The sequence below is a fragment of the Archocentrus centrarchus genome, chromosome 17 (assembly GCF_007364275.1).
Source record: "Archocentrus centrarchus isolate MPI-CPG fArcCen1 chromosome 17, fArcCen1, whole genome shotgun sequence".
In the NCBI taxonomy this organism is placed as follows: Eukaryota; Metazoa; Chordata; class Actinopteri; order Cichliformes; family Cichlidae; genus Archocentrus; species Archocentrus centrarchus.
The window spans coordinates 25,665,800-25,680,083 of NC_044362.1; the positions used below are offsets into that span (position 1 = coordinate 25,665,800).

General features: G+C 42.1%; 1 protein-coding gene across 2 annotated transcripts; it reads right to left on the reverse strand.

The window, feature by feature from the left end:
* Positions 1 to 76: 76 nt before the first annotated feature.
* ralbp1 (ralA binding protein 1) lies at positions 77 to 10,617 on the reverse strand. 2 transcript variants are annotated; one of them, XM_030751322.1, is made up of 10 exons: positions 10,554 to 10,617; positions 8,237 to 8,539; positions 6,065 to 6,496; positions 5,636 to 5,985; positions 4,967 to 5,128; positions 4,032 to 4,163; positions 3,296 to 3,406; positions 3,072 to 3,193; positions 2,040 to 2,160; positions 1,510 to 1,812 (listed from the first exon to the last, which is right to left on the reverse strand). In XM_030751322.1, the coding sequence occupies exons 2-10, from the start codon at positions 8,484 to 8,486 to the stop codon at positions 1,510 to 1,512; spliced, it is 1,983 nt and encodes a 660-aa protein (XP_030607182.1). In that variant the 5' UTR covers positions 8,487 to 8,539; positions 10,554 to 10,617. The 2 variants fall into 2 exon arrangements, with proteins under 2 accessions (XP_030607183.1, XP_030607182.1); XM_030751323.1 differs by lacking the exon at positions 10,554 to 10,617 and having other exon boundaries at positions 77 to 1,812; positions 8,237 to 8,486.
* Positions 10,618 to 14,284: the final 3,667 nt, after the last annotated feature.

The window sequence follows — 14,284 nt, forward strand, 5'->3', positions numbered from 1 at the left end:
CTAAATATGGAATCCATGTCCAGTCATACATAGTTGAGTGAAAAGGTAAACTTAAGGAAAAGAGACATTCAGATAATCATTTTAGATTGACACTTTATTCTTCACAGCATTACTCTGTCTGCAACAATCAGCTACAAAAGCTCAGAACATTATGAAAAATAACCTCACGAGAAGCTTCTGAGCCCAATCTAGCAGTTATCCGTTTCACAGGATTAATGAGACAGAATCATGAGTCGAGATTGCATGAATTTGCCTGTGACTGAAGCAGGGCAGTCGCATTAGCATGAACTCCATACAGGTCATTAATGGTAGAAAAAAAAAACAAAAAAAAAACACCACCACATGACAAAACACAAAGAGCTGAAAATACAGCATGTTTGCAATTTTACAACAATATACAGAAAATTTAAGTAAGTCAGGCCATATCTTTGCCTTTAATATCATAGAACAATGACTTTATTTTGCAGTAGACACGATCAGCTATGAAATGAAATGACTGATGAAGACCTCCATACATGAAGAGTAAAAAAAACCCAAATAAAAAAACAAAACAAGCCTCCTGTGTGTCTCTGCACACATTTGAGGCAAAAATCATCACCAGATATGTTATATTCTCATAAAACTGGATTGAATCTCCCACTCTTCATTTGTGCAGTACAGGCAAAGGTAACAGAGAAGATGACTGCACTATGGAGCAAAGTGTGGCCTCCAACTCTTTGCATTTTGCAGTGATGAATACGCATTTATTGTTTGGCTGTTCATGTTTTCATGCGAGATGCAACACTTTTCTGTGTGGATCTGCCGTTCAAAGAAAAGAAAGCCTCTACAATATATTTGTTCATATATTTATATATTACTAAAAAGCTGTAACTTAAATTTAACGTACTTCTTGAATAGTCATCTGTATTCTTCAGAATATTAATTAAATATATAATATATAGACAGAGCGATCATAAATTCTTCATTATTCAAAAAGCTTTTGTGTCAGTGGTTCTCTGGGGCATCCTCAAGTTATGGCACAGTGGTCTCTATCCAAACAAGTCAAATTTGCATCAAGGTAAGGGACGAAACCGAGTGACAGGGACTGACGTCATCTGTGGTCTAGTAATCATTTCCTGACTCACTCAACAGTGAAAAATAATCTGTAATCTACTCTCTCTTCCTCTCTTCAGAATTCCTTTCATTTCCTACCCCTCTTTCCTTCATACAGGGTTGGCACTGCAGATTTGAAAACGTGGTCCCTCCTCGTCTCTCGGAGTGGTAGTCAGTTACATCCTGAGCCTATGTTTTTTTGAGGGTGATGTTTTGCATGAAGATATGAGAAAGAAGGTCAGGACACCAAAGACAACATGAAAGTTTTTTCCTTGCCTGCCACTTAGTGGACACGGTCACTAATGAACTCTGCAATGTGAAATCTCCAGTGGGGTAGCGAGCAAAGCTACAGGACAGCTGACCAGCGGTAGAAAAGTACACCCGCACAGACAGCCGCCACCAAGCGTCACAGAGATCTCACATGTTGGTGTCTCTCTTGTCTTTGCTCGGTGACGGTTTTGAAGGATCCTTAGCTGCCTTTCCATTGGTGGAGGCAGCAGCTGTGTCGGTGGTAGAAGCCACGGCAGCAACGGAGCGCTTGGTTTGCTCCTCGCTTCGGGCCTCTGGGCTCGGCTGTGTGGGAGGAACCTGCTCAGCTGGCGGCTGGACGGTTAGTTCTTGCTGTAGTTTGTGACTCTGCAGGAGACGAAGCTGGACGCGGAGTTCCAAGATGGCTTCCTGCTCCTCGTGGATGGCCTGGTTCAAGTGGGTGTTTTTGTTCTGCATGGCAACAAAACACAGATTTTACATTTTCAAACTTATATCCTGTAGAACTCCAGTCAATTCTAAAAATAAAAAAAAACTCCAGGAACAAAAAAAAATTCACAATTTTATCAACAAAAGCAGCAGTGTGGCATACTTTCGGACATTACTCTGAATAATAACACTTTTGCCAAACACCACAGGAGCTGTATTCAACAGGTAGTGTAGGCCGAATCCATTCTTACCTCCAGTTCCTCATTTTGCTTCTGCAGATCTTCCAGTATCATCTGCAGCTCTTCCTCATCCTCGCTCTCACTTTCGCTGTCTGACGAATATTCCTCTGTCTCACTGCGACCCTGCTGCCGACTGAGGAGGAACATAACGCTCAGTTAGTGCTTCAACCTAATGTAATGCTTTACTCTTACCTGATCTACCAACATGTGAGGTGTGCCCAAAAAGTCCAGGACCAGCCAATAGAAAAAAAATAAATACTTAACCCCATGTGAATTAGGCACAATTTCACCTCAGACCTCAAGCTCGTGCAGAGAACAAACATCAATTTTGTCTTTCAGACTGGCCAAGATTTTACGAGATGTGTGATTGCTAATGAAGAGAGCCGATCTCAAGCTACAACAGTGCAGTTTTCAGTCAAGAGTCCACAGTGTCCAAGCCCAAAAGAAGCACATCAGGTGAAGAGCATGACCATGAGCATGCTTGTTATGTTTTTTTCACAATTAAACGGTTCCCTGGGGGTGTGACTGTCAACACAGAGTACTGTCCTGGGGCAGGACAGATCTTGTAAAAACAGTCCAAAATGTGGTGCATGCCAGCACACGCAACTTAAGGGACATGACGAGAATTCCACTGAGTGATCTAAAAACATCAGCCACACTGAAAACAAGCTAAACGTGCTCAAGAATTTCATGATGCATTTCTTTTTCATTCACCTCTCTTCGGTCTGTTTATACACCACTCTGCATTTAATCACTAGTAATTATTAATCTCCGGCTCGCTTCCACAGATTGTCTTTTGTCCCATCTCCCTCCCCTCACCCCCAACCGGTCGTGGCAGATGACTGCCCCTCCCTGAGCCTGGTTCTGCTGGAGGTTTCTTCCTGTAAAAGGAAGTTTTTCCTTCCCACTGTTGCCATGTGCTTGCTCATAGGGGGTTGTTTTGATTGTTGCACTTTCTCTGGAATTACTGCATGGTCTTTATCTTACAATATAGGCGACTGTTTGTTGTGATTTGGCACTACATAAATAAAATTGAATTCTTACCTCTGTATGTCTGCAATCTCTGCCCGCAGCCTCTCGATTTCTTCCTTCTCGGTAGCAATCTGTCTACGCAGCACCTGCTCAAGAGAGATCAGCTCCTCCTGTTCTGTCAGGATCTCGTTCTCCTGATTGCAGAGAGAAGGCGGGTAGAACAAGAAGACATTTATACGTTTTTTTGACAATTTTTTTGAGTGAAGCAGATCAATGCATCTGTACGACTGACTCACCTGTGCTAAGAGGAGGTTGATGACTTCCTCTTCATTCTCAGTCATTTCTTCCTTCGAAACATCTTCCTTTGACAGGCTTGCTATCTCCTGGGCTATTTTACTCTCACACTCCTACAGTCCCACAGAGAGCAGACACAAAGTATAGCTGGCAAGTAGTTCTGGTTGAAACAAGACTATGCTTTAATCTTAAATTCTGATAGTCAAGGAGGGGTTGAATAATCTCCATTTGCCTTTTTGATGTTATTGTGTAATACACCCACACGCCAGTTTAAGAACTCCTAGCTAGATCTAATACAGATGAAAGAAACAGTCCTGCAGTAGTTCCCTACCTTAATGAAGGCTACAATTTCTATACTTTAGAAAAGGTGAAAATTCTGGGGTTTATTACTGGGGTGGATGAATAATTATTATAACCATTGGGAGAAACCATTAGGGGAACCTAAGAGAACCCTCTGACTGGCATGGGAAAATTGAGGTAGTGAGGGTGAAGCGTCGCCACCTATCTCCATTCTCATTAGTACCCCTGTGGGCCCTTGAGCAAGGCCCTTAACCCCCCCAGTTGCTCCATGGGCGCTTTCTAGCTGCCCCCTGCTCCACATGTTGTGTACTACGTACTGCATGTGTGATGGGTTAAATGCAGAGACTGAATTTCACTGCATGTATATGTGTATGTGGCAATTAAAGTTGTTCTTCTACTAACAAGAGATACATAAAGAGAGTGATAAAGAGTGATTACCTGCCGTTTGGCCTCCCTCAGTTTGCGTTTCAGAGCAGTTAGGATTCTCTGGACCTCCCAGAGCCGCTCCTCTTTGGACAAGTCCTTCACCCCCGCCTGAAGGTCCCGGTGCAGACAATTCAGGAGGAACTCCTAAACACAAACACTTTCATATTATAGGCTGAAATTTACTTGATGACAATCAGTTTAAAATAAGCGGAGGAGACAAACACATATAATAAGTCAATACAAAACTGTATTGACTGTAATACAAAAAAAATACAAAACTGAAACGTCACAGTATTAAGTGACAAACTAAACCTTATCTTTCAAAAAGCGTGGTCTGAGATTCATGCATATCATTTTAATATTCAAACCATCACACAGAGAGTCACTTATTAGCTACACCAACATTTCAGCATATTGTAATTCAAGTGCTCTAAGAGGGACTGAGATGTGTGAACCTCCACTGGGATTTTTTTTTAATGTTTTAGAAATCCTGGACATGAAGGGACACTTTAACGTTAAAAGACTCAGTTTCACCTGAGAGACTGCGGTTCAAATCAACAGATCAAACCATCTGAAGTTTAGGATTTTGTTTGTACTAAGGTGTACTTCATCTGACAGAAACTAACTAAACTTCTGAATCACATGGTGACTAAATGCTGAGCCCTGGCACACTGAGAAACAACCCTCAAGATAAAAAATGTGCACTGCTGACGAGACACTTTTCTATAAATAGAAAAGGCTTACTTAGCTCAATTACTGCTGCATTACTATGCTTGTATTTTGTAACACTTTAAAACCTGCTCTAAAAGGATAATCATCTGTTTGCAGCAGATATTGAGATATAAAACAAAAAAAACACAAAAAAAAAAACACATTCACATTTAAGAAGCTGCGCTCATTGTTTCAAACACTATTAAACACATTAGCTGCAGTGGGACCAAACCCACCTGCCGTCGAATCTCCTCTTTGATGCTCTCCTGGGTCTCGGGCAGAGCTGGCATCGTTGCCATATTGGACCAGCGGAGTGGCCGCACCACTGGCTTCAAGTTTACATCTCCAAACAGCTCCTTCACGTGGGTGAAGAACATGTAAAGGACACGATTCCCAATCTGAAGAGGAGACACAGCAATCACCAGAGGGAAATGAACACAAAGCTGAATTGTATCTGCACCAGTTTCTCCACAGTACAAATTCCTTCATGTTTATTTAGCCTGATTAAACTGACCCTGGATTCTGCTCATTAATTGGAAGAACTGTTTATTTAACAGTGTTGTGGCAGTGGCTGCTGCTGGTGGTTCAGAATAAGTGGAGCAGCAACAGAGATGTCCCCTATGGGAATAAATTAGCTTTACTAAACTGGGCCAGGGTTTCAGAGATGAACTGACTCTTTGAGCCAATAAAAATTCACTGGTTTGTTGCTAAGGGGAGGGTTAATATATTCTTGGTCTATTTGAGCCTGAGCCAAAATTCCACATTATTATTTGATGTTTAGTTTGCCTGTTGCTGTAAAACTGATGTTCTCTGCACCAGTTCATGAGCTTTTTTTGTATTTCTTCCATCTTTTGCCATCTTACTATAGATTTGCATTTTTACAGGTTGATCTTTTTCTCGCTGACCTGTATGGTGGGGTTAAGGACGATGGAGATATTCTGAATATTCATCTTCGTGTCTGTCTCCCTGGCAATGACGTGGTCCATGTGCGTGATGAGCCAGGAGAGAAGGAGTCGGCTCTCCGGCGGCACTTCGGCCAGCAGCCTCTGGAACTCCATCACCTTTTCAGCCTCCACCTGCCGACCGCAAGCGTCCTCGAACCGCTGGACCAGGTCTCGACCCAGAACGTTGTCGGGCAGCTCACGGAGGTACTGCTTCAACAGGCTGGCGACCGTGTGAGGGTCATACTCCTCCAGGCATGGGCACTCCTCTCGGTCATACGCAGCTTTCAATTCATCTACCTTGGATTTCATACCTGAAAGGGAAAAAAAAACATTGTGAGTAATCAAAGATATTTTGGTTTGTTTAAAGAGTAAAATCAACATGTTTGATACCTGAGACCCGGTAGATGCCCTCACACTTCATTCCATAATTTTCAATGTAGTCCACACACTCTCTGAAGATGGCTGGCAGCTGGATGCCATCATACAGAGCTGTCCTCTTGATAGCTTCAGCCAGCGGGACTCCAAAGATGGGCCTGAAGGTCGGGGTCTCCACTGGGACTGGCTCTGCCTCTGTGGTTGGTTTCTTCTTCTTCTTCTTCTCTTTCCACTGTTTCACCACATCTGCAGCTGTCAGGTCCTTTGACTTTTTATCCTTGGCTTTGTCCTCTTTGGGACCCTTCTCTTTCACCTTAAAATCCTTTTCTTTCTTCTTGGAGAAGCTAGGCTTCTTGAACACGTGGATTCCCTTGGAGCGCTTCATTTTGGATGGGCTCTCTGCTTCGTCTGCAGAACTGTCCTCCTGGAAGGCGGCGTATCCTTCCGCTGTGAAAGTAAATAAAGAGTAAGAAGAGGCAGAAACCAGGTTAGATCTAAAGGGAGTAACACCCCTGTTTTCTAATCTCGTCCTATGACTGAACTATGATAGCAGTAAAACAGAAACAGGAAGAGAGACGGGTGAGAGAGAGAAGATAGCAGAGGAGGAGGAGAATGAGGACTAGGAAAAGAGGTCAGCCACTGATTTAGCATAGCTCCCACTGCACGTTACAATGCTCCTCTCCCAAACAGCTCAGTTTAAGCATTTTTCCTCAGTGGCCTCTTGTCAGTTTAAACCTCCTGTAATTTTATTTGCCCTGGGTTTCCCCAAGAATGGGCTCTGCGTATCACACCGCTGCCTGAGACACACCTTCCCTGGGTTCAGTGGGTGTACACTGAATCTGTCCATCTCTTCCTCTCTCCCACCATATCCTGGTGTAAGAGCTAAATCCAGACATGGAAAAATCATGACACAAAATGGACAACAGTGAAAAACATCCCCAGCAGGGGAACATTTCTCACCACTATGGCCAGCAACAGCCAACAGGACAGAAATGTGGGAGGAATTCTTCTAATTAGTACTGATGTGATCTTTAGCTCCCACGGTAGCTCCCAGATGTTAAAATATAATGTTTGATGTATTGGGCATTTTTCTTCCTTTTAACAAATAACAATGAAAAAGGTGCTAATCCTCAGCTGAATTCAAGGATTTTGTTCAAACTAGATTACAGGTAATGTAAACTTCAGTGATTTCCATTATGTAAAACCTGTGCTCCTGAACCTGTTTGCAAATACATCAATGACTTGCAGAGGTGCAGCGGACTCGTGAGAGCAACATCTTTTCCTCTGACAGTTTTTCATCACCAGACCTCACTTTGATTGAAATTTGTTGCAAAGCTGCAAATTCCCGGTTGTTACATGAACCACCTTATACCCATGTCTGATTTTAAATGTGTGCCCGTTTGTGTCCTGCTGTCTCATAAGAGATGGGTGTTGCATCTGTAAACTCTATGGCGCTCAATAACTATTTTGACTTTATCTAAGTATGTGTACTGTATCAGTTCACTATAAATTATCTCCTTCATATACTGCCCATCAATATAAGCTGGTGTTCAATGCAAGTAAAATTTGCACAACTATAGCAGGGTTGCCATAATGCTATTTCTATTTTACAATTATAATTACCACAGTTTATTACAGTGTGAAACACAGCACAAGCAGGCACGGTGATACTACAATCTATACGGCAGACTCTATACTGCAGAGTCTGGCCACCCTGCTTGCCTGCTGTTACATGAAGACTTACATGAACTCTGGACAACACTGGTCTCATCAGATCTTGATACTGTCTGAAGTTGCCCTTTCCCACATGTAGCACACAGCAGGAGATGATAAAGTCAAGTTCTCACTCATGGTGTTTAGACTAGGATGTCGCCAGGATAAAGTGTTCACTCACTCTCTTTGAAGTCACCAAATAATTACATTCTCTGTTCCCACAACTGGACATCAATCGCACTTTGTACTAGGGAGCTAATAGTTAAATGTCAGATCTAACATTTGTGCTCTCACGTGCACCTTTGTCACGTGCTCCTATTTATAGGTAATATCTAGACTAAAAAATTTTAGTCAAACTTCTATTTCGAAATTCAAAAATAAACCTTTAATCCCAAATAGTTCACTTGTGCTGTACTCCCTTCTCCCTCCCTCAACCCATGTTTCCCAAAAATAAAAAATAAATAACCATCTTACTCCTTTTCTCCTTTTTCTTGAACTTGTTCTTCTTCTTGCTATGCTCTTTATCATCGTCTGAGACGTAGGCGTCAGGGGGCTCGTGGTGATGCCCATCATGAGGCGGCGACGGTTCGCCAGTGCGATACAGCCCGGGGAATTTGGTGGGGCTGATTTCTTCAGAGCTGGGGGTGCGGGCCACGCCCCCGGGGTGCTCGGCCCTGCGCTGCTCTGCAGGGCTGCTGCTGGGGGGCAGGAAGCATTCAGTCATGGCTGCTGTGGCCAGATCACTCCTCCGACTCGCACATCACCTCTCCATCACACCTGCAATGGACAGAAGTATGAGACTCTGACTTACACCAGTGTATAAACTTATTTTCATCTTTTCTACATAACTTCAGTAACTGTGCACCTTTTCAGCCATATAATCAGATTAGAGTGGTACTTAGCTCATTTGTCAATGATTAGGTTTAATCTCAGGACCAATCAGAAAATAGTATTGAATGTTTTAGATGCATCTTGCGTATATTGTATGCTTTAATTGCTTGTATGACTTAACTATGTTTGTGCCACTGTAGGTTAAAGGGTTAGGGATTGCAAGACCTTTAGTTGCCCAATGATAAAAGCTGTCTTTTTAAACCTCTGCAGCATAACAGAAGTTAATTTTCTATGTTACAGCACACTGTAGCAATACAAATATAATTTAGCGACAACACACAAACTCAAAGCAGAATCCAGTCATTGTCAGAGAAGCATGTCCATCACCAAAAGGAACTCCTAATCTTAAGACCAAGTTATTCAAGTGAACAACATAGTTATAACACAATTAACCACTTAAAGCTGAACATGTTCAACATAAGACATGGCAGACAGCTGGGATAATGTGGTCAAAATAATCATAATATGTAACTGATCTGATAGATCCTAAAACTGAGGTAGCAGCACAGTAAAACAAGCTGGAATTATTTCCTGTGTTGTCTTCTTTTGTGTATAAATATTTTGTTGACAATTCCTTGAACAGCATAACTGCACCAGTAATGTCCACCCACCAGATGGGGCTTCTGCCATTTAAACAATCCCATATCTAATATGTCAAATCCAGACAGCCGGAGTCAGCAAAAACCAAATGACCACTTCAACAGTCACAGAGATAGAGACTTATCTGAAGCACATCATCTCTGATTACAGTAAATCATGTGGCAGGCTGCATACAGGCAGCCACCTGAAACAGCCCAATGGGCTACGCAGAAAAAGGAAGTCCTGAGCAGTTCTAAGTGTTTAAGGAAGAGGGTTAATTTTATGTGACTACACCTATTTACTCTGAAACATTTCTCACACTCACAGTAGGCTGAACATCATGATTATGATAGTTAACTAAAACTAGATGTACAAAGTAAACATTTTAGGTACCTGAGATATAAGTATAATAAATGAAACCTATCTTAAACAATTCTGAGCACCTATAAAACGAGCTAAAAGAAAAATAAGCACATACAGGAAATGTCTTTAGGTTTAGTTTTTTCCCCAGTTTGGCCAAGTCTAAATAAATATGATTGCTGTGATTCAATAGTGTTGTGCTTCTATTATCAGAGCTATTACTGACAAATCCCCACCAAATTATATATAATAAAACGGCTATTGTTGAATAAAAACTGCACAATTCAAAAGTAAAGACCAAACTGATACAGGCAAACCCACTCTGGAAGTTAATTAAAACTAAATTGGCTTGAAAAAAATAAGAATTTAAATACAGAAAACTAATGAAAAATATAAAACTCTGAAAACCTTGTTCAACATCTCATTGTACACGGATAATTGACAAAAAGAACTTCATTCAGGTGCGATGAATTCAAGTTTTTCAAAGAAATAAGCTGCCTTGTGTTCTTTTAAAGTGTCCTAAACGAAATCTGGTTACAAACCGATTAATCAAGCTCGGCTCTCTTAATCTTCCTTCGCTTTATGCAAATTACTCTCACCATTTTCTGTTTCCTTAAAAAATAAATTAACAGAGCTGGCTACATATTAACTGCTTGCTTATTTAAATGGTAAGGTCAGTTTCTGTACCTTCGACGAGTTTAAAATGAATGTACAGTCAAACTGTCACAGAGAGCAGCCCTCCTCTGAATGGAGGGCCCTAGATGCTAACGACAATTTAGCTAGCTGCCGTCCTGCTAAGCTAGCTGGTTAGCCAGGGTATCAGTCACGGGGAAAAAAAAACGAACATTCATTCGGACAAAAGTCAACATCAGATATACAGTTATTGAGAGATGGTAAACTACATTCTGCAACCTCTGCAGTATGTTTAAACGGGCAAAACACAGAAGGTAAGAAACTTTACCAAATAATATCCCGTTCCGTTTATTTCACAGTAGAGCTTCCGGTTGCCCGTGTACCAAATAAACCCATCTGCGCTTGCGCTGACGCTCAAGTGCGTGTCGGGAAATTGAGTTAAAGGGAAATGCTTTCAATTCAAGTGAAAGAGAGCGAAACAGTTCTAAATACGACGAAAAAAAATAACAGGAGAGAGATTAGTTTGGATAATATGTCGCAAGTGGATATAAACGGTGGTAGGGAAGTAGTTTTTGAAAGCTGAAATAATTAACTGTACGTATAAGATAGCAATGTAAATAGATTTGCATGTTTCACAGTGTTTGTGTGTGCGGGGGGGGGGGGGGGGGGGGGGGGGGGTGAGAATATAAGCACGGGTTTGTGCAACAAGACATATTACACATTTCAGAATCTTTGTGGAAGAATGGAACTTCTCATCCACTGCAAAGTCCTGTGACTAAAGGATGGATTTGACATCGCCCTTCAATTGGTCAGATCCTGGGTAGGATGACACAAAAATTAGATTGTTTTATTATTTTTTTTTTTTTAATGAAATATCATGGTCTTCTTTTTTTGGGTGCTCCCTTTACGGGTCGCCACAGAGGATCATTTGCCTCCATCTCACCATATTCCTAGGCATTTGGACGGGCTCTCTTCGACCGTAACTGAAACCATCAGTTGATGTATACTACAGCAAAGTTGATCCTTGAGATGCTTGGCTATAAGATGAACAGCCACAAGTAGCAGTACCCCCCATGGAAAAGACGGCTAGAGGCTGAGATCAAGGTAGCGTGAAAGTAAGTTAGCCAGCTATCAGAGCTGCAGAAAGGTGTGATGAAGGAAGGCTTACCTCTTGAGGAGGTATACCAAAGAGATAGAAGCCAGGAGAATAAACCAGATCTTCTCCACTGAACCATTCAATGTGTGCTCTCAGTGGCAAGGGAACAATATGAGAAAAGCACCCCCACCAAGGCTGGAGACAGAGCAGTACTGGAAGAGCATATGGGAGAAGGATGCAACACACAATACCAATGCTCAGTGACTAGTGGACCTAAGAGCAGACCACACGAACCTGAGCGCCACCTGGATTGATTACAAGAAAACCTATGACTCAATGCCACACACATGGATCCTGGCATGCCCAAAACTGTACAAGATCAACAGGACTCAAATCCCGTGTTTCCACCAGTACCTACTCAGCGAAGCTCGACTCCACTTGGCACAGTTTATAGGTTTTTCCATTTTTAGTACCCACTCAGCCGGGGTTCCGAGCGATCCGGTGTTGAAATTCTGTTCCCCCCTGAAAATCTGTTCCCCCTGTCGGGAGCACAAACTGCAGCCAGAGAGGCAGATCCGACTGTCTTCACGGCGCTGTTGATCGATTTCTCTAAAATGACACTGTAAAAGACTTGCTGGTAAATTAATTTATTCCCATGTGATGGAGGGGGAACACAATATTTTGGATGGCTGAAATATTTGCCCCCTGCCCCCTTGTAACTTTGGCAAATAAAGAGCAAATGTTTTCATATTCACAGGAGTTGTTGTTCTTGATGAGAGGAATAAACACTGTAAAATACTTTTACCGAGAAATTGATCAGAAGCGCCGTGAAGATTGTAGGATCCACCACTCTGGCTGCTCTCCCAAAACAGGGAGAACAGATTTTCACAGGGGAACAGAATTTCGTACAACAAAGCTCACATCAGTTCGTGGTGAGATGCAGGCTGAGGATACACATCCAGCTGCTCCTCAGTGAGGCTCGTGAGACGAGGCAGCAAGAGGCTACCTTAAGGAGGGAGGAGATGGCACAGGGTGCTGCCTTCAATCAGGCATTCCTGGGTGTGCTGGGCGACCTTGTGTGGGTGATGAGTGACTGGTATGTGTGATCCACTCCAAGATTCCACATCAAGGATGTGGAAAAATGTATATAGTTTTTTCTAGCACTTTGTTTCAGGAGAAGCGCACAACTGTTTTGATTTTCCACATTGTACATAGTTTGGATTTTGCTTTCTGTAATAAATTATTTTATGACTGCTATATATGTCTCCATGATTTTCTATGCAGTATGTTATTACACTGGTGGAAGAAGAGTCAACAGTGGGAACTAAACATTCATTGGTGACTTTTTGTTGTGACGGTCACTCACATTTAAGAATATGCAGCCAAAACAGTTATTTTCCTACTGTGTCCAGTCATTGCAGAACAGAATGTATTCTGGGACATTCCAGTGCAGAAGATACTTCACACTTTAGCACCAGTATACAAGGAATTCTGGGCCATAATAGCATCTATTTCCTAAAGGGATATAACAAACCACTTCTGGGCTTATATTTCTTATGCATCTGTATTATTGGACAGTTTTTCTAATCTGTTAGCTGGTCTCTAAATATACAAGATCAGTGGAGTCCGGGGTCTACCACACAAGGCAAGACCCCAGGTGCAGGCTGTGCAGAGGTGCCCCTAAGACAATCCAGCAGGGTAACAAGTTGTTAGCAGGCAGGGCATACATGGAGCGCCATAACCAAGTGGCTGGCATAGTATACAGGAACATGGGAAATGGGATATGCTCTCAGGGTTGTATGAGAATGACAGAGCTAAGATCCTGTGGGACAAACTTGTGATGGCTAACCAACTGGACATAGTAGTGATGGACAAGCAGAGGAAGAAAGCCGTAGTGATAGACGTTGCAATACCAAGTGATGGCAACATCAAGAAGAAAGAACACGAGAAGCTTGATAAATACCAAGGGCTCAGAGAAGAGCTAGAGAGGATGGTGAAGGTAACAGTGGTCCCCGTGGTAATCAGATCACTTATGGCAGTGACCCCCAAAACTGGGAGAATGGCTCCAGCAGATTCCAGGAACATTATCTGAGATCTCTGTCCAGTCTAACAGTCTGCCTGTTAGCTTTTAGGTTACATGTTATCCTACTTTGTCACTTTGTGCTGTTTCAAAGTGCAGCTTTTAAAGAAACTGCACTTTGGTACTTTAACTTTAAGTAACACATATTTGCCTCAGCAGGTTTCCTGTTACTCTGCCTGCAGGTTTTTAATCTGAAAATCCTCCAAACAGCGGTCACAGTCCCTCTCTTGTCCACAAGTTATTTTGAAGCACCTCTGGACACTTTCATTTTCCATCTGTCTTTGCTTTTTCTGAATGCAGCACAGAACCCCTGCCAGCTGTTAACACACTGTTATGCTACTTGCATGGTGAGCAATGCCCCAGCATGCAGGCCAAATGTACAATTACACTTAAGTCCATAAGTCTTTGGACAGTGATACATCATTTTTTTTTTTTTTTTTTTTTTTTTAAATGAAGGATTAGGCATCATCTGGTCATGAAACTGCTTGCCAGTTACTTGAAGCTCTAGAAGCTACTAGTCTATTACTAGCACTCTAGGAAAGCAGGTGGCAAAAGTTCACCTAGTTGTTGGTAGGAGGAGTAAATGCTTAATTTATTTGGAGATCCTATTTTCTTTAGTGGTTTCTTGGCTGATAATGGTCTGGAACTAATGGCGTATGTTTAGGCTGCGGTATCATTTTGATCTTAGCCACAAGTTCACGGTTACTCAAGCCAGTACACAAGAGAAACTGTCAAACTGTTTTAAAAAGCAGCTACAATCTAAATTTGGTGAAACCACATGCTATTCTGAATCATGTGTACTTTCCCCAAGTGCTGCGGTTGGACTCAGAAGACTGGTGGTCATCCTCACATATGAAACACATTATCCCTCTGATGATCTTTC